General features: G+C 55.4%; 1 protein-coding gene and 1 long non-coding RNA gene across 4 annotated transcripts in view; one reads left to right on the top strand and one right to left on the bottom strand.

Moving 5' to 3' along the window:
* LOC116956016 (F-actin-uncapping protein LRRC16A-like) overlaps positions 1–19,633 on the top strand; it is a 48,621-nt gene that overhangs the window by 20,503 nt on the left and 8,485 nt on the right. For both annotated transcript variants that reach the window (XM_032977407.2, XM_032977406.2), the window contains exons 10-34: positions 254–342; positions 2,799–2,893; positions 4,600–4,686; positions 5,896–5,999; positions 6,127–6,204; positions 6,591–6,667; positions 6,806–6,910; positions 8,395–8,464; positions 8,943–9,024; positions 9,140–9,239; positions 9,653–9,707; positions 9,895–10,067; positions 10,752–10,820; positions 11,444–11,537; positions 11,843–11,941; positions 13,083–13,223; positions 14,678–14,785; positions 15,530–15,705; positions 15,901–15,988; positions 16,531–16,641; positions 16,757–16,823; positions 16,938–17,143; positions 17,650–17,726; positions 18,057–18,200; positions 19,395–19,599. In XM_032977407.2, coding sequence (XP_032833298.1) covers positions 254–342; positions 2,799–2,893; positions 4,600–4,686; positions 5,896–5,999; positions 6,127–6,204; positions 6,591–6,667; positions 6,806–6,910; positions 8,395–8,464; positions 8,943–9,024; positions 9,140–9,239; positions 9,653–9,707; positions 9,895–10,067; positions 10,752–10,820; positions 11,444–11,537; positions 11,843–11,941; positions 13,083–13,223; positions 14,678–14,785; positions 15,530–15,705; positions 15,901–15,988; positions 16,531–16,641; positions 16,757–16,823; positions 16,938–17,143; positions 17,650–17,726; positions 18,057–18,200; positions 19,395–19,599 — 2,700 coding nt within the window. The remainder of the gene's footprint in view (positions 1–253; positions 343–2,798; positions 2,894–4,599; positions 4,687–5,895; positions 6,000–6,126; positions 6,205–6,590; positions 6,668–6,805; positions 6,911–8,394; positions 8,465–8,942; positions 9,025–9,139; positions 9,240–9,652; positions 9,708–9,894; positions 10,068–10,751; positions 10,821–11,443; positions 11,538–11,842; positions 11,942–13,082; positions 13,224–14,677; positions 14,786–15,529; positions 15,706–15,900; positions 15,989–16,530; positions 16,642–16,756; positions 16,824–16,937; positions 17,144–17,649; positions 17,727–18,056; positions 18,201–19,394; positions 19,600–19,633) is intronic.
* LOC142906308 (uncharacterized) overlaps positions 12,360–19,633 on the bottom strand; it is a 28,592-nt gene continuing 21,318 nt past the window's right edge. Inside the window, exons 1-3 of one of the 2 annotated variants that reach the window (XR_012930140.1) lie at positions 15,528–15,613; positions 14,556–14,807; positions 12,360–13,695 (exon numbers count right to left, since the gene is read on the bottom strand). This is a non-coding gene — a long non-coding RNA (uncharacterized LOC142906308). Of the gene's footprint in view, positions 13,696–14,555; positions 14,808–15,527; positions 15,614–19,633 lie in introns of those variants that run through there. The other variant, XR_012930141.1, reaches the window with a different exon arrangement.

Below are 19,633 nucleotides of genomic sequence, written 5' to 3'. Positions count from 1 at the left end.
TGCACCTAGCCTGGCACGAGCGCCGTGGTTATGTCACCGCCACTTACTGGCGAATGCCTGTTATTGTTGTTGCTTTGTGTATTTGTGCGCATGGTGCATGTGTGTGCGTGCCGTGTGTGTGTGTGTGTGGTGCATGGTGTGCATGTGTGTGTGCATGGTGTGTGTATGTGTGCGTGTCGATGGTGTGTGTCTTTCTGTCCACGGCGTGTATGTGTGTGTGTTGATGATGCGTGTATGCGTGCATGTGCACCAGTCTGCAGAGGTCTGCGAACAAGTGCTGCGCGTGATGTCGCGATCCTCGCGCCTGGAGGAGCTGGTGCTCGAGAACGTTGGGCTCAAGTCGTGAGTGCTCACGACGCATTGCATGTTGGGACATGCACAGGGGCATTCTGGGACGGGCATAGATGCATGCTGGCCTTGGTGGCTGGACTGCGTCTGTGTTAGACACGGAGTCCGGGGCAGCCACTTCACGCCAGCTGCCATACCGCCACCGACGCCACAACAAATAGGGTCCCGAACAACAACAACAATAACACCAATAACAACAACAACTTCAGGAACTGGATTGAGACCAATTCAGTTCCTGAAGAAGGTCCCAGCACTTGGTGCAAAATGTCAGAGGTCGTGCTGAATAACAGGCTGTGCCACCTGAACACATACAGTGAGGGAAAAAAGTATTTGATCCCCTGCTGATTTTGTACGTTTGCACACTGACGAAGAAATTATCAGTCTATAATTTTAATGGTAGGTTTATTTGAACAGTGAGAGACAGAATAACAACAACAAAATCCAGAAAAAACGCATGTCAAAAATGTTATAAATTGATTTGCATTTTAATGAGGGAAATAAGTATTTAACCCCTCTGCAAAACATGACTTAGTACTTGGTGGCAAAACCCTTGTTGGCAATCACAGAGGTCAGACGTTTCTTGTAGTTGGCCACCAGGTTTGCACACATCTCAGGAGGGATTTTGTCCCACTCCTCTTTGCAGATCTTCTCCAAGTCATTCAGGTTTCGAGGCTGACGTTTGGCAACTCGAACCTTCAGCTCCCTCCACAGATTTTCTATGGGATTAAGGTCTGGAGACTGGCTAGGCCACTCCAGGACCTTAATGTGCTCCTTCTTGAGCCACTTCTTTGTTGCCTTGGCCGTGTGTATTGGGTCATTGTCATGCTGGAATACCCATCCACGACCCATTTTCAATGCCCTGCTGGGGGAAGGAGGTTCTCACCAAAGATTTGATGGTACATGGCGCCGTCCATTGTCCCTTTAATGCGGTGAAGTTGTCCTGTCCCCTTAGCAGAAAAACACCCCCAAAGCATAATGTTTCCACATCCATGTTTGACGGTGGGGATGGTGTTTTTGGGGTCATAGGCAGCATTCCTCCTCGTCCAAACACGGCGAGTTGAGTTGATGCCAAAGAGCTCCATTTTGGTCTCATCTGACCACAACACTTTCACCCAGTTGTCCTCTGAATCATTAAGATGTTCATTGGCAAACTTCAGACGGGCATGTATATGTGCTTTCTTGAGCAGAGGGACCTTGCGGGCGCTGCAGGATTTTAGTCCTTCATGGCGTAGTTGTGTTACCAATTGTTTTCTTGGTGACTATGGTCCCAGCTGCCTTGAGATCATTGACAAGATCCTCCAGTGTAGTTCTGGGCTGATTCCTCACCGTTCTCATGATCATTGCAACTCCACGAAGTGAGGTCTTGCATGGAGCTCCAGGCCGAGGGAGATTGACAGTTCTTTTGTGTTTCTTCCATTTGCGAATAATCGCACCAACTGTTGTCACCTTCTCACCAAGCTGCTTGGCAATGGTCTTGTAGCCCATTCCAGCTTTGTGTAGGTCTACAATCTTGTCCCTGACATCCTTGGAGAGCTCTTTGGTCTTGGCCATGGTGGAGAGTTTGGAATCTGATTGATTGCTTCTGTGGACAGGTGTCTTTTATACAGGTAACAAGCTGAGATTAGGAGCACTCCCTTTAAGAGTGTGCTCCTAATCTCAGCTCGTTACCTGTATAAAAGACACCTGGGAGCCAGAAATCTTTCTGATTGAGAGGGGGTCAAATACTTATTTCCCTCATTAAAATGCAAATCAATTTATAACATTTTTGACATGCGTTTTTCTGGATTTTGTTGTTGTTATTCTGTCTCTCACTGTTCAAATAAACCTACCATTTAAATTATAGACTGATCATTTCTTTGTCAGTGGGCAAACGTACAAAATCAGCAGAGGATCAAATATTGTTTTCCCTCACTGTATGGGTGAGCTATACAGCACAACAGTGAAACCCTACGCAGTAATAATTTGTGTGTACGTATGTGTGTTGAGCTTTTGTCGCAACTTACGTAGCCAACCGTGCTGCAAATCGGAGGTGCGGGGGAAGGACATGAAACTAAACACAAAAAGTAGTTAGAGAGAAATTAGTTTTTTTCGATCGAGATTTAAAAGTGCATAGCTCCAGATTTGTAAAACTCCAAACCTACCACTCAGTTGTGAAGTGGACAGAAAGGGGGTAGCAGGGCAAGATAATTTGCGAACCCGTCTGTCCGGGGATTTGAGTGTTGTTCCCTCGAATGCGCGGATTTTCTCCGGGTTTCTTCCGTTGTGCACAGGAAGGTGCGATTTGTAAAACACGGCAGTGTTCACAGCAGCGGCATCTTTCATAAATCGAGACACAGGGAAACTTAGTTTGGCCAAAGCAACGTTTCCAAGATTTGCGTCTCCCTCCCCCATGTACTGCTGCGCTGTTTCCTCCTCCTCATCGTCCTTCTCCTTCCTCTTTCTCCTCCCAGTGATTTTCTGCAGAAACTTGCCGCGGCGTTGACCCAAAATCCTGCGAGCTGCCTCCACTCCATAAATCTGTCCAACAACAGCCTGGAGGACCGAGGTGAACACCGAACACACGCACAGACACGGCACTGCACACCCGCTGCATCGCACAGACACGGCACTGCACAACCGCTGCATCGCACAGACACGGCACTGCACACCCGCTGCATCGCGCAGACACGGCACTGCACACCCGCTGCAATGCGCAGACACGGCACCGCACAGACACGGCACTGCACACCCACTGCATCGCACAGACACGGCACTGCACACCCGCTGCATCGCACAGACACGGCACTGCACACCCGCTGCATCGCACAGACACGGCACTGCACAACCGCTGCATCGCACAGACACGGCACTGCACACCTGCTGCATCGCGCAGACACGGCACCGCACAGACACGGCACTGCACACCCGCTGCATCGCACAGACACGGCACTGCACACCCGCTGCATCGCACAGACACGGCACTGCACACCCGCTGCATCGCACAGACGCGGCACCGCACAGACACGGCACTGCACCCCGCTGCATCGCGCAGACGCGGCACCGCACAGACGCGGCACCGCACGCAGCACAGCACCGCACAGACACGGCACCACACACAGCACAGCACCGCACAGACACGGCACCGCACAGACACGGCACCACACAGCACAGCAGCACAGCACCGCACAGACACGGCACTGCACACCCGCTGCATCGCGCAGACGCGGCACCGCACAGACACGGCACCACACACAGCACAGCACCGCACAGACACGGCACCACACACAGCACAGCACCGCACAGACACGGCACTGCACACCCGCTGCATCGCGCAGACGCGGCACCGCACAGACGCGGCACCGCACGCAGCACAGCACCGCACAGACACGGCACCGCACAGACACGGCACCACACAGCACAGCACTGCACAGACACGGCACTGCACACCCGCTGCATTGCGCAGACGCGGCACCGCACAGACGCGGCACCGCACGCAGCACAGCACCGCACAGACACGGCACCACACACAGCACAGCACCGCACAGACACGGCACCGCACAGACACGGCACCACACAGCACAGCACCGCACAGACACGGGACCGCACAGACACGGCACCACACACAGCACAGCACCGCACAGACACGGCACCACACACAGCGCAGCACCGCACAGACACGGCACCACACACAGCACAGCACCGCACAGACACGGCACCACACACAGCACAGCACCGCACGGTCGTGGCACCGCACAGACGCGGCACCGCACACAGCACAGCACCACACACAGCACAGCACCGCACAGACACGGCACCACACACAGCACAGCACCACACACAGCACAGCACCGCACGGTCGTGGCACCGCACAGACGCGGCACCGCACACAGCACAGCACCACACACAGCACAGCACCACACACAGCACTGCACAGACGCGGCACCACACACAGCACAGCACCGCACAGACACGGCACCGCACAGACACGGCACCGCACAGATGCTGCACCGCACTCAGCAATGCATTCATCGATTGGAATTGTGCATAGCAAGTTGCGCCTCTTACTGGCAGACCACAGAACTTGGGCTTGTGCGGTCTATACGGTAGTTTCCCGGGCGTTTTTGAGATGTAATTTGCATGAATGACGTGATAAAAAATAAACTATTCTATTTATGCACAGACGGATGCTGGACCGCACACCCCTCTACTAACTCATAGCTCCTCCGCTCACCATGCTTGCGCGTGCGTGTGTGCGCCCTCATGCACGTGCAGGGCTGTATCAGCTGAGTCAGCAGCTTAGCCGACTTGGCAAGGGACTACGCAGTCTCAACCTGTCCCGCACAGCGCTCACACTCAAAGGTACGATCACTCACTCACTCACTCGGTCAGGTAGCCACTCACCGGCTCACTCGCGCACGTGCTCACTCACTCACTCACTTGGTCAGCTAACCACTCACTTGCCTGCTCACATGCGTGCTCACTCACTCGGTTAGCTAGCCACTAACCCGCTCGCTCACTAACATGCTCACTCACTCAGTCAGCGAGCAACTCACTTGCTCGCTCGCTCACACACATGCTCACTCACTCAGTCAGCTAGCCGCTCACCCACTTGCTCACATGCATGCTAAGTCATTCACTCAGGCCACGAAACCAGTCGCTCACTCACGTCCTCATTCACTCGGTCAGCTAGACTCTCATCCGTTTGCTTACGCACGTGCTCACATGCTCGCTCGCTCACCCACCCAGCCATCCAACCACTCGCTCGCTCACTCACTTGACCAGCTAGCCACCCACTCGCTCACTCACTGGCTTGCTCGCTCACTCAATCACTCGCTCGCCCGCTCGCTCACTCCCTCACTCACTCACTAGCTCGCTCAATCATTCGCTCACCTATCCAGCCAGCCAACCACTGGCTCACCCACTCACTTGGCCAAACTAGCCACCACCCACTCACTCATTCACTCGCCCTCTTATACATCTAAAAAAAAGATTATGCCAGGCCAATATAGCCACGATACACTGCCTGTTTGTTTACGATAAAGCTGAGTGATGTGCACTCTGACCAAGTTGTCCCGCGCACACAGTCGCCCACTCACCGCAACGTCCCCACCCCGCCACCCACTTGGCTTGCCATGGGTCGCAGTCACAGAAGGATTCATGAATTTTTAAACGGCTCGGCAATTGCTGCTTTTACAGAGGTCATTGGGTGCCTGCGTGCGTGCGTGCGTGCGTGCGCGCGTGAGCGTTCCCCTCTGAAAGGTGCTTTGTAAATGTCTTGTTGTTGCTTGTGTCTGTGTATGTGCGTCCACGTGCATGTCCATCTGAGTGTGCGTGTGTGCCCGTTCCTACGTTTCTGTGCCATATGTGTCTGTGGGTGTGTCCATGTATGTACATCTGTAAGTACGCGCGTGTGACTTCTTGTATATCTGTGCGAACGTTGTCCATGTTGCCAACATGTGCGTTGCGTTTCATTCCCACGTGTGTCCGCGTGTTGGCGTGCGTGTGTCCCTTGCGTGCACGTCTGTGCGTGTCTGTCGCGTGCGTATACGCGTGTGTGCGCGTGCGCAGGGGTGAACGCGATGTCGCAGGCGCTGATGACCAGCGAGTTGACCCTGAACTCGCTCACGTGCCTAGACCTCTCTAGTGTCGTCCTGCGCGCAGACGAGACGTCGGTGAGCGCCCGCGCAGACACCTCCTCCGCCACCCCCCCCTTGCCGTCACCCACGCAGGGAGTGGGCCGCCACTAGGTCGACTCAGCCGTGACTGGTGATTGTGCCATCCTCCCCCCTCCTCACCCAGAACCTGTACGCGTTCCTGGCGCAGCCCAACGCCCTGGCGGTGCTTGACCTGTCCGGCACGGAGAGCGTCGTGGAGACGGTGAGGGTCGCGGCCGCGAAGGGGACGCTTGTGTGTGTGGTGTGTGTGATGTGTGTCAGTGACGTGTGTGTGTGTTACGCGTGTCTGCGACGCGTGTGTGTGGTGTGCGTGTGACGTGTATGTGTGACGTGTGTGTGCAGTGTGTGTGTGACGTGTGTGTGTGAGTGATCTGTGTGCATGTGACGTGTGTGTGTGTGAGTGATCTGTGTGCATGTGACGTGTGTGTGTGTGTGTGAGTGATCTGTGTGCATGTGACGTGTGTTCGTGTGACGTGTGTGCGTGACGTATGTGTATAGTGTGTGTGACGTGTGGTGTGTGTGACGTGTGTGTGTGTGTATGGTGCATGCGTGACATGTCTCGACGTGTATGGCGCTGTCGCCTGTCAGATGTTCGGGGCGCTCTTGCGGGGCTGCTGCCGGCACTTGCAGGAGCTGCGCCTATCAAAGAACGTCTTTTCCTATCGGTGAGACTCGCCCAACAGCTTGCAACCAACAGAGACACGATGTGTTCGTGTCGCTGCCATGTCAGACGGCGCTGCAGTGTTAGACGGCGCTGTGTTGTTCGTGCTGCTGTGTTGGATCGTGCCGCTGTGCCGTCGCAGGAAGGCACGGGACGTGCTGCCCTCCTGCAGGCGTTTCTTCAGCAGCGCGCTCATCCTTTCTCACATCGACCTCTCCGACACCCGCCTACCGGCCCCCGCCGTCCGGTGAGGAAGCCGGATCCTCCGCCTGCTCACCCGCTGACTCACCAACTCACTCGCTCACTCACCAACTCACTCGCTCACCCATTCATTCACCTACAAGCTCACCCGTGCAGGCATTCGCCCGCACAGGAACTCACCCGCTCATTCGCCCGCCCATTAATCTACAAACTCACCCACTCACTCTCTTCCTTACCAGCTTACTTATTCATCCTCTTGGTCACCCCCTCATCCCGTCACTCATCAACGTACCCTTTCACATACTAACCTCCTCACCCACTTACTCACGTATTCAACCCCTCAACATCATACTCATCTGCTTACCTTCTAACCTCCAAACTGTTCCACTTATTCATTCCCCCACCCACTTAGTCTCTCACCGTCTCTCTCACCAGCTCACTCACTCAATTATATGCGGTTGTCTTGAACACAACATTACCAGTTATGAGGCTTCAAGGTGGCGCAGTGGTAACACTTGTGCCTCACAGCAAGAAGTACCTGGGTTCGATTCTCGACACCAGCAACCTTTCTGTGTAGATTTTGTATGTTTTGCATGGGTCTCCTCCAAGCTTTTCAGTGTCCCTCCCATAGCTTAAAAAAATTAACATTGCAACTGGTACCGGCCCAAACATCCCAATGCTGAACAATGATCTGCAGATTACTCAGTTGGGATTACATACAGCAGAGAGCATAAACTAAGCTAAACTATTTTTTTTATTTTACCAGATAAGGTCCCACTGAGCTATGTAGCACTTTTTCAGACGCGACCTGGCTATCACAAATGATAGCTCAACGAAGTGGCTTATCATCATCACGTGAAAATGTAGAGCAGTTGCCAAACACTCTAAATGCGTGACGTTGATTCTAAATGTGGAGGGAAAAAAAAAACGGAGGACCCGGAGAAAAATCCACGCGACCATGGGGAGAGAGACACGCAAACTCCAAATATACAGCAGGCGTCAGGGTCGGGATCGAAACCACGACTTCCTGTATACCAGGCGAGGTAGTTAACATCTCCTAGCCACCGTGATGATGATGAGAGAGAGACACGCAAACTCCAAATATACAGGCATCAGGGTCGGGATCGAACCCACGACTTCCTGTATACCAGGCGAGGTAGTTAACATCTCCTAGCCACCGTGGCGCTACATAGACCCCAACTGCAAAAAAACTTGGTAGGACCCATCTGAGTCTTGAGACTCGTTGAATATTTTCTGGCTAAGCAAGCATCATAATATTACTAATAATGAGGTCATGGGCCATAAGCTCATGTCATGTGATGGTGAGGTCACGGGGGCACGAAGGAGGCTACACTTTGCCGCTGCGCCGGGGTGGAGTGGCGGTGTCACGATGGCTGTGGGACAAGAGCTCCGCATACGAGGATCCGGGCTGTGGATTAAGGGATTTGCCATATTTGATGATGAATCGATGAGCACCTCGAGCGTGACCCCGGGTTGACGGCGTGACCGTCAACTCACGGCGTCCCACAGGGAGCTGCTGCTGGGGCTGGCAGCGAACAAGCACCTGCAGGACGTGTCGCTGGAGCTCAGCGGCTGCGAGGTAAGAGGCACCCGTCGCGGACGAGTGAGTGAGCGAGCGAGCCAGTAGGCGAACGAGCGGGCGAGCCGACGAGTGGGTGTATCGAAGAAGTGGACTAGAGGGTGAGGAGGTGAGTGAATGAGTGGACTCGTGAGTGGGCAATTGAGCGAGAAAGTGAGTGAACTATTGAATGACTGGATGAGCAAGCAAATGAGTGGCTCAGAGGGTGAACGAGCGGGTGAGTGGGTGAGTTAGTGGATCAGTGAGGGGCTGAGTGGCTGAGAGGCTGAGTGAGCGGGGTGATTGGGTGAGCGAGCAAATGACTGGCTGAGAGGATGCTTGGTTATTGAGTGAGTGGACAAGTGAGCGAAGTGAGCGGAGTGGGTGAGCGAGCAGGTAAAAGGATGAACAAGCGGATGAATGGGTGAGCGAGCGGGTGAGCGCGTAGAGCCGGCGTGTTGATTCGCGAGCCATGGTTGCTGGCTGCTGCCGTTGACAGTTGCGTCTGGAAGGATCCAAGGCTCTCAAGTACTGCCTGGAGGACGTCCCCAACCTCTCGCGCCTCGACCTGGCCGACAACGGTGAAGCCACGCGCTCGACGGGGGGTGATGGGGGGGTGGGAATGGGAGGGGGTGGGTGGGTGGATGAGTGGATCCACGAGCGTTGAGTTTGAGTCGCTTGTTTTTGTCGCCCCAGGTCTGGATAGCGATCTCCTGTCGCTCATGAATGTCCTCGGCAAGAATCGCTCCATACGCCACCTCGACCTGGGCCGTAACTTCTCCAGCCTTAAGCCCAAGTGTGTGCTCACTTCCTCACCAACTCCTTACCCACTCACCCGCCCATCCACCCTAGTGCACTCATCCAACCACCCGGCCACCCATTCGACTGCTCGTCCATACGCCTGTTTGTCTTCGCTCTGCCTTGCTCACCTATCTTATCTTAAAGGTAATTTATATAGCTCCTTAACCAAGGCGCTTTAAAAATAATTAACAATGGTACTTTATGAATGTAATGGTGGAGATGAGGTGAATGAAATAGATGAGAGGATTCAATGGGCGTGAATTCGGTGAAAGCGAAATTGATGACAGTAAATAATGATGAACGGATCATCATCTCTCATCCACACACTCGCTCTCTCTCATCCGCACACTCACCCCCTCCCTTCCCACTCACCCCCTGCGTCCCCCCCTCCCCGCGTGTCCCCTGTAGGATGCTGTCCAAGGTGCTGGACGGGGTGGTGCAGCTGATACAGGACGAGGACTCGGTACGTAACGCTGGCGCGCGCCCTGCCAAGTCTGTGTCGGGTTTTCTCGGCGTTAAATGAGCACCCGGCGCGGCGTGCAAACGCCGTCACTGGCTCCTCGTGAAAACGCCCCGGCCATTTAACAGCACTCGGCCCCGACGGCCCGGGTAGGCTACATGGGGGACCTTTTGTCTGTTGCGCGGAGCAGATGCTGCAGTCCCTGTCGCTGGCCGACTCGCGGCTCAAGAGCGGCACGAGCGTCGTGGTGAACGCGCTCGGCAGCAACGCGTCGCTCGCCAGCGTCGACCTGAGCGGCAACGCCATGGGGGACCTGGGGGCGCGCATGCTGGCCAAGGCGCTCGCCATCAACAGCTCGCTCCGGTGCGCGCGCGCACGCACGCACACGCAACGCACGCACCCACACACTTGGGTACGCGCGCACACACGCATGCATGTACACTCCCACATTCTGGTTGGTACGCACGCACACATGCGCAGGCTCCAGTACACACAAAGCGGTACACGTTTATGCTCCGGTGCGCGGGTGCGCACGCACCCAACGCATGCACACACGAACACAACCGCGTGCTTGTCATGAGAACACGGTGAGATCACGGTGTGTGTGGCAAGGTCACAGTCAGATCACGGTGTGTGCGGTGAGTTCACGGTCAGATCACGGTGTGTGCGGCAAGCTCACAGTCAGATCACAGTGTGTGCGGCGAGTTCACGGTCAGATCACGGTGTGTGCGGCAAGCTCAGTCAGATCACGGTGTGTGCGGCAAGCTCACAGTCAGATCACGGTGTGTGCGGCGAGTTCACGGTCAGATGACGGTGTGTGCGGCAAGCTCACAGTCAGATCACGGTGTGTGCGGCAAGCTCACAGTCAGATCACGGTGTGTGCGGTGAGTTCACGGTCAGATCACGGTGTGTGCGGCGAGCTCACAGTCAGATCACGGTGTGTGCGGTGAGTTCACGGAGAGCTCACGGTGAGAACACGGTGAGATCACAGTGTGTGCGGTGAGTTCACGGAGAGCTCACGGTGAGATCACGGTTTGACTCCTGCAGGACGGTGATCTGGGACAAAAACGGCACGACCGCCCAGGGCTTCCAGGATGTGGCCAGTGCCCTAGAGAAGTAAGTGTAACCTCGCGTACCCCCCAGCGTGACCTCACATGACCCCAGTGTCACAAACTCCCGAGATCATGTGGCCTCTTGAGCAAACCACCCTGATTCTAACCGATCTTGTTGGATCTGGAAAGCTGATCAGGCGGAGCCCGATTAGTACTTGCGCTGAATATTGTCTAGGAATATCGGCTCTCATAAGTTTGGCCAGTGAAGTGACCAGATGGCAGTACAGCATTGGATTCCTAATTCTATCAGTGTGGAACTTAGAGTGTCATGTGAAATTATCATGCATGGAACTGGCCAAACGTCCCAATGTAGCAGGACCCACCTGACAAAGATTATTGAGGCTCAGCAGACTTTCCTTGGTAAACAAATCAACATTATAACCTAGAATCCACAGTCCGTTGTCAGTCCACTGCTGGATGAAGAAGGTCTCTCCATGTCGTGTCGGTCACGAGGATTGTTTGACCGTATTTCACGACGCTAGCAAGTGTGGGTTGGTGACGGGTGGAGACCCAGGACTGGTTTAGACTGCTGTTCGTCTCGGCCGAGATTCACGCTCAGCTCGCCGGGTTCACGGCACACTGAGCTAACCGCAGTGCCACCGCTCCGCTTTGTAATCTCTCCGCCAGGAACTACAGCCTGCGATTCATGCCCCTTCCCATGCACGACGCGGCGGCCGCAATGAAGACGCAGCCGGAGAGGACAGAGGAGGCCCTGCAGAAGGTTCAGACTCGTCGCAGCATTTGCCGTTCACACAGCATGTGCGTGTGTGGACACGTGTGTGCGCGTGTGTGGATGGGGCGTCTTTGTATGTGTGTGTGGGGAGAAGTAGTGCAGCGGTTACCACGCTGGGCTACGAACCCGGAAACCGTAGCTCGATTCCCGCTCATGGCTAACACAAGTGATGGTTATCTGAACCGGTCCTGGCCTCCAGTAGGTCAACTCGGCCTCAAATGAGCACCTTTTACGGTGTAAAAAAACATCGCCACTGTCTTTGTGTGTGACCGTGCAACCGTACGTGCGGGCAGATCGAGAAGCTACTGTTGCGGAACCACGGGTCGCGGCGCTCCTGCCCGGAGCAGGCGTACCGCCTGCAGCACGGCATCCTCGCCAGCACATCCCAGCAGGTCAGGGGGTCGGAGGTCAGGGGTTAAGGTTGCTACCTGTCGGTGTGTGAATGTCCAGGCACGATCCGAACAGTCTGAGGTCTGGTACCGGTATTGTGTTGAACTTTGTTACAAGATACTGGACAGTCTTGATATGCCTGGTGCTGACTTTAGATGTGTGGGTTTTGGTCTTGAGTTGAAAAGGTGGCAGCCTCCTCCACCCACTGACTGATTCACTCACCCACCCACTAATGCATTGATTCATTTGTCAAGTCGCTCAGTAACTCACCCACTCACCCACTGATTCACCCACTCATTCATTCACTCACTCACTCACTCACCTTTCTCACTCACCCACCCACTACAGTTGCCACCTGACCGGGAATTGTCATCTGTGTTTGCGGCAGGCATGAATTGATTCATACCGAGATCTTGCTGGTACTGTGCTGAATTTTATTCCAGCTTACTGCACAGCCTTTATATGTGTGGTGCTGACTGAGAAATATGTGTGGGTTTGGCCTTCGGTTGAAAAGGTGGTGACCCAAGGGCAGCAAGAGGTAAGGGGTCAACAAATACCACAACTAGGATCAGTGGCAAGAGAATGTTGCTGTGTGTGGGTCTGTGTCTTATTTGTGTGCGAGTGTGCGCTTGCGTATGTGTCCGTACGTGGCCTCAAGGTGCACATGGCCTGGCACAAGCGTCGTGGCGACGTCACCGCCACTTAGTGGCGAATGGCGGTTGTTGTTGTTGTACGTCTGTGCGTGTCTGTGCATGTGTTGTACACGTGTCTGTGTGTGTGCAGATGTGGACGCGCTTGTATATACGTGGGCATGCGTGTGTGTTGTTGTGGGTAGTTGGTAACAGCGGTTCGTGCGCTGCGCTACGAACCCCGACGACTTGAAGTTGATTTCCGCTCACGACTGACGCCAGTGAAGAATATTTGAACTTGTGCTGGGCTTCCCCTGACCACCTACCCCCTCGTGTGCCATGGCAGTTTTGTAGGTATGTTGAATTTATTTTGGGCTGCACAACCGTGCTAATCGGACGTGCGAGCCTCTAAAGGTGAGAGCCTTCATAGGTGTTACTCGCTAACAGTACTTGCCCGAACAGTCTTTTAAGGCTATACGGTGGATCTTTGCGTGCGTGTGTGCGCGTGGGTCAGCTGGTGGACAGGATGTGCGTGAGGGCCCAGGACCAGCTGAGGGCCCTGCAGAGCGGAGGGGTGGGGGTGACCGAGGGCCCTGCCCGCTCAGACATGATGCACGCTCAGGCCCTGCTGCAGGAGGCCAAGAACTCCAAGGCCGTACGTATGATGGACATTGAACTCTGGGCTGTTGCCATTGGGACGGGAGCAGATGGGCGGTGGGGGGGGGGGGGTCGCACCATCCATGTACCATGGAGAGATGTTAACTATCTCGCGTGGTGTACAGGAGGTCGTGGGTTCAATCTCGACCCTGACACCTGCTGTGTATTTGGAGTTTGCGTGTCTCTCATCGTCATCATCACGGTGGCTAGGAGATGTTAACTATCTCGCCTGATGTGCAGGAGGTCGTGGGTTCAATCTCGACCCTGACACCTGCTGTATATTTGGAGTTTGCGTGTCTCTCTCATCATCATCACGGTGGCTAGGAGATGTTAACTGCCTCGCCTGGTGTGCAGGAGGTCGTGGGTTAAATACAGACCCTGACACCTGCTGTATATTTGGAGTTTGCGTGTCTCTCCCTCTCCCCGTGGTGGTCGCGTGGATTTTTCTCCGGTTCCTCAGTGCGCCTTGCCTGGTGAAATAAAAAAAATAGTTTATCGTTTAGTTTCGTTCTAGGTCTCGATGGGCTTTCACAATGTTGCAAAATACAACACGGCCGGCTTGACCCGGCTAGGGCTGGATTCAGGGCAAACGCACGGCCACACTGTTCAGTGGTGGCCTGCCAGTGTGCAGAATAATAATACGAATTCCTGCTTAGATAATTATTCTTACGTTAGCACATTTTATGACAGCAGCAGCAGGAGCATTTTCAATCCAATCTCAACATTCTTAATTGTATTGTTTGGATTAGGCCACTAAGTGACCCTAATCTGTGTTAAGAACCCTCCACCACCCGACACGCAGCGCACAAGCGTTTAACAACACACCGGTTATTATTGTTCCAGCTCACAATCCCCGCAACCACAATTGGCAATCTCAAGATGCTTTACAAAACTGAAGAAACTACATTTGGATAAAATGGGGCATGACGAGTGGGTTAGGACAGGGAAAACAGGACTGAGGGATAGAGATACTCAGCAATCGGGGCCCCAAATCAATAACAAACAAACAACATCATCAACAACGAGCCCTGGGGGACAGCCGGGGCAGCAGCAGCCAAGAGTCCCAGGGCATCCTGGGTAGACCAGGGCCTATTCAGCACGGAGGAGGCAGCAGAGGAGAGAGCTGCAGTCCTCAATACATAGGTATGCATGTTGAACTTCTTTCGCACCGTACTTAGCCAATTGCGCCAATCGGAGGTGCGGGGCAAGGTCAACGAACTAACAAAAAGCAGTTTCACGGGGACTAACAGAAGCAGGAAAGAGTCTTTGCGGCGGCAAAAACGTGGAGGAAGTTGCGGCCATGAGAGAAATTGCGCGGCCGATGGCGGACCTCGGACGTTCTTGCTTGAGCCGCGGCCTTGCGCAGCGATAGCAGAGAGGGACCGCCCCGAAGGCTCGCAGCTCGCAGCTCACCCCAGCTTCCATAACCTCCCCCCCGCCCTTCGCGTGCAGCTGCTGCCCACGCTGTTCCACCACAGCCCGGGGGGGCCCGACCCCCTCAGCGTGCAGATGGAGGAGACGACGGCGGAGGTGGCGGCTGTGCTCGACTCGCAGCTGCAGGTGGGGGGCGGCTTCCATGCCACTGGGGGGGCGGGGGGGGGGCGGGGGGGGGCAGTCACCCGCTTAGCCCGGCAGCCCAAGTTCCATTCCCGATCGCGGCCCACACCGGTGACGATTATGTGAACTGGTCCTGAGCCTCCCCGAGGCCAACTCAGCCTGAAATGAGTTCCCGGTGCAGTGCGTAAACATCGCCACTGGGGAGACAAAGGCGGCCGGGTGTGGTGTCCACACCACTCTCTCGTGTGCCGTGCCGGCCTTCATAGGTGCTACTCGCTAACAGCAGTTTAAAACGTAGTTGGCTTTCACACCAATATCCACAATAAAGGTTTTTTTGGGTTAGATCACAAAAATATTAATGTGTCGTTAAACCCGCCACCACCCAACAAAGCCAATTAGTAGGGTTTGTCACGTAAACAAAACGTGCCAATTACTACTTCAGCACCACCGGTGTCTGAGAGAGTAAACCCACAATATTTATAATTGGAGTACGACGGTTCGCTGGTGATTACAACCATCCTCATCAGTCGACAGCCAGAATTGTGAAGAAGTCCTCCTGTTTCGGTCTTAAATAAAGGGAGTAACGGTGACGTCATCACTGTGGGCCTATCAGGGTTTCCGCGTCGGCGCGTGATGTGCTTAGCGGGTGCACGCCGCCTGCGGTGCACGTGGATGCATGCCACGTGCCGTGTGTAGCGGACGTTGCATTCGTGGGGCGCGTGCGCGTGCGGCGTGTGCTGCGCACAGGCGATGCTGGAGGCCATGGTGCGCGTAGGGGAGGGGCTGTGCCCCCACACGACAGCGGCGCCGGGCGTCCACGCCGCCCTCCTCGCCGCCGGCGCTGAGAGAATCTCCGTCCCGCGCTCGCTGGTGCGGAGCCTCGGCCTCGAGCAGGCGGCCGTGGAGCTACACGACAAAGCGAGGTGCGGGGAAACCACGGGCGCCACGTGCTCACACAACCGCTCGCTCAGCCACTCACTCTACCTGTACTCCTACTCACCGACTCTACACCTCTCGTACAAAGACGCTGCTCAACCCTGGCTGAATTGTCCCCCGTGTCATCATCTATCCTGCTGCGTCTCTGCCCGTGTCCCCCAACCCCCGCCGCGTGTCTCCAGCGAGGTACGCCTGTCCCTGTCGGCACTCCTGGCGGACCGCATCACGGACAAGCTCTTGGAGCAGCTGTGCGGCGTCCACGCCAAGCTGGTGCGACGCGCCACGGTCGCCTCCTCCTCCTCCTCCCGTCGCCGAGTGTCACCGAGTTTTCTTTTCCCGTAGCGGGGCGGGAGGAGACCCGCGACTGGTGGGACCAACGCGGCCCACGCCTTAGGCCCGTACAAGATGTACCCCCCGCCTCCCCCGCTCCCCCCGCCTCTGCCTCTCGCCATGACCATCTTAGATGCACTAATCGGGTACTGGAGGGGAATACTTTTGAGCTGGCAGGGTCGCTCTGTCGATGCGTACTGTCCTAGTACGATCAACGTTCAGCGTCAACTATATATATGTATGTGTGTTGAACTTCTTTCACACCGTACGTAGCCAGTTCCACTAATCCGAGGTGCGTGGGGCTGCCCAGAAATTGCATTTTTTTCATTCTGCTCGACCCCCGGTGAGCATCCGGTTCCCCACCCCCCGCTTGATAGCTACAACCGCGACTTGCTCCTAAATTTCACCTCTCCCGCCGCCACGAGCCAAATAGCCGTGGGGCATTAAGCGGCGCGCGCTGACATTGACGCTGCCGCCCCCAGGCTGGGCACCTGGCTGGCCACGGCCTCGCGCTGAGGGGGCAGCCGCCTCCCGCAGGACAGGCCTCACCGCAGGAAGACGGCGCTCGCTCCGAGGAGGCCGACATCGTCACGGTAAGCGCAACGGGCGTCCTCCGGTCGGCGCCGGAGCCCGAACTTGACTTTTTCCTCGCGTCTCCGCCGATCCAAATAAACCCTTTGACTTTTACCTCTTCAAACTCTTCCCCAGATGTCGCCCGTCTCACGCAAGCGGAGCCTTCGCAACAGGAGGATGCGACCGGTGTCGCGTGCCTTCGGTACGCCCCCCCCACCCGCCGGCGTCTGCCGGCGCTCGTGAGATTTTAACTCGCGGTTTTCCCGTCTCGTCGTTTCGTTTCCTTCCTGGTGAACGCACGCGCCTCTCCCCACAGCCGACGGTGTGCTGGATGGCGGAGCCGCGGCTGCGACGGCAGCGCCGCAGAAGGGCGGCACGAGCGAGCCGCCGCCGATGGACGTGTCGGAGCCGCCGCCAGGAGATGCGGGGAGGCTGGAGCACGTGACCAAGGGGAGACCCAAGAAACCGGGTCGGCCGGGGCGGCAGCACCGCCCGTCCGTCTCCGCAAGTCTCCGCGGTGTTGTGAGTGCTCGTCAGCAGTCGCACGAGGCGGTCACGAGCGCGGGATCCATACCAAAACGCCACGACCCTACTGCGAATGGCTCACACGGGAATCGCGATCCCCACGTTGAAGAAATTCTCACTTTAATGGGATTGGAATAAGGATTTCGCTGCAGTAAAACTCTCCCAATAGAATCCCATTCATTGCAATAGAGATGCAGGAATTGCCATTCAAATTAATCGGAACTTTTTGAGAGCCTACGAATAGGCCCGTAGAATCCGCGTTCATTTAAGTGGCGATTTTCCCGAGTTGACCAGGCCTCACAGGTCCTGCTGTCGTGCCCGATGCCCTGACTTGATTTCTCAGTTGCTGTGACCATGCACGGACAATGACGTTGTCTATGTGTGCGGTTATGTTCATCGTAAATATATTATAATGGGTAACGGAGGTTAGTTTATATGACCCCACACCTCTACACTGACCTCTGCCACCACATCCCTCCACCGACCCCCTCCCCCCACTCCAGCAGGATGAGGGAGCTGTGGATGAAGGAATCGCTGAGTTCTTCACCAAGAAAGTCCTTCCTCCTTCAGCCAGGCTCCAGTGAGAAGCACAAACCGGCAGTCATCATCACTGTCACCACCACCATCACTGTCATCATCATCACCACCACCATTGTCACCATCATCACTACTATCGTGACCATCATCGTTACCATCAGCATCACTCGTGTCACCATCATCTTAATGTTCATAAGTAAACACTACCACCATCAACACCATCATCGGCACACACCACCACCTCCATTATCATCACCTGCCGTCACCCCCACCACCCTTGTAAAATCAGCTGCAGTTGTACAATACAGGGCGGCAGAAGTGATCTCAATGTTATGCTCCTACTCTTGTTGCTCCTTCTGCTGCTGCTGCTCAGGGCTGTGGGGACAGAGAGGGGACAGCACCCACATGGCAGGAAGGGCAGCTTCTTCTCCTTCCTGAAGCCCTGGGCCCCACGCCCACCGCAGCTCACGTCTCAGCCCACCTTGGAGCTGGGCCCGGCCTCCACAGCGCCCGACAGGTGTGTGTCCGGCCACACCACACGGCTGGAGCGGGAGAGTATTTTGAACTCGTAGAATTTGGATTCTGGGAGTCCGAATACTATTTGGTATGCGGTCCTTACCTGGGGTGCAAATTCTGTAATATCAATATGACCCACCTCCTCATTCCCCACCTTTCCCCCACTGCCTGGGGTAAAAATTATGGTTATGCCAAGGGTTCTGACACCTCTTTTGGTCAGCGTTAAGACTTGCGGAGGGTTTAAAGCCCACAGGGGGAGGTCCATATAGTGTGTAGAATTCTGATGCCCTGCATACCAGGGTAAAAAGTATATGGAGGTCAAAATATTGTCTCACACCGGCACCGCCTGCACACACCACAACAACAGGCGTCATTCACCACTAAGCGGCTAGGTGCACTTTGAGGCCCACTTAGATGACTGGCAGATGCACCACCTGTGCTCCCTACTGCGCCGACTTGCTGTGTTTGAGCCACCCGGCGTCCCACTCTTTGTTGTGAGCGCCGCTCCTCCGCCGTTGTTTGCAGGTGACTGCCTCCAACTGCCCAGTAGTGTCCTGCCTCCTGCGCAGAGGCCGATCTCGACACCACTGGTACCTCTTATTTGGTTCTTTCGGTAAAGTCACATAGAATGAGAATAAAATAATAAATTGATAAAATAACACAATAAAATTATCATGACGTTTCGGCCACAACACAAGCGGCCTTCATCAGGTGAAGGGACGAGACTGTCTGGAGGACAGCGCTGGAGCGAAGGCCGCTTGTGTTGTGGCCGAAACGTCGTGAGAATTTTATTGTGTTATTTTATTTTATCAATTTATTATTTTATTGTCATACTACGTGACTTTACCGAAAGAACCAAAGAAGATGAATCCTTGCAGTCACGAAAGCTTTAAACCACTGGTACCGGTCATCGGCAAGTCCAATCAGCTCCACGTCCTCCTGTACTGCATCTTCTCCAGCCCGTGCCATGCCCATAATCGGAAATCCTTAACTTGACGCGTGTCCCCGCGTGTGCCCGCTTTTCCGCCACGTAACCCCGTGTGTTATGGCGCGTCGCAGTGTGTGTATGTGTTCCCTGTGTGTCCCTGTTCTGGCGTGTCTCCACGTCTCCCCACGTGTCCTCACGTGTTCACACGTGTCTCCACATGTTTCAGTGTGCCCCCGTTTCTCCCCACGTATCCCCACGTGTCTTCAGCTCTGAGTCGTCGCTGCCGCCGCCGGCAGTAAAGAAGGACGCGGCGGAGTTGGCGCGGGAGGGCCCCACGGAGGCGGTCACAGCGACGGAGGAGGCGGCGTCCCCCGTGGAGCGGTGGCGCATGTTCGGCGTCCCCGTCATGATGCCGCCCCTTCCGGCTGGGCTGCCATCCCAGCACCCTGATCTCACCTCCGGCAGGACCAAGGTGACCTGATCACAGCGTGCGTTGCACACCATGT

Source organism: Petromyzon marinus, chromosome 63, assembly GCF_048934315.1.
Source record: "Petromyzon marinus isolate PM22_M1 ecotype Great Lakes invasive population chromosome 63, UKy_Petmar_22M1.pri1.0, whole genome shotgun sequence".
Lineage (NCBI taxonomy): Eukaryota > Metazoa > Chordata > Hyperoartia > Petromyzontiformes > Petromyzontidae > Petromyzon > Petromyzon marinus.
Note: the sequence above shows the minus strand (reverse complement) of the source record. Positions and strands in the feature narration are given on the sequence as shown.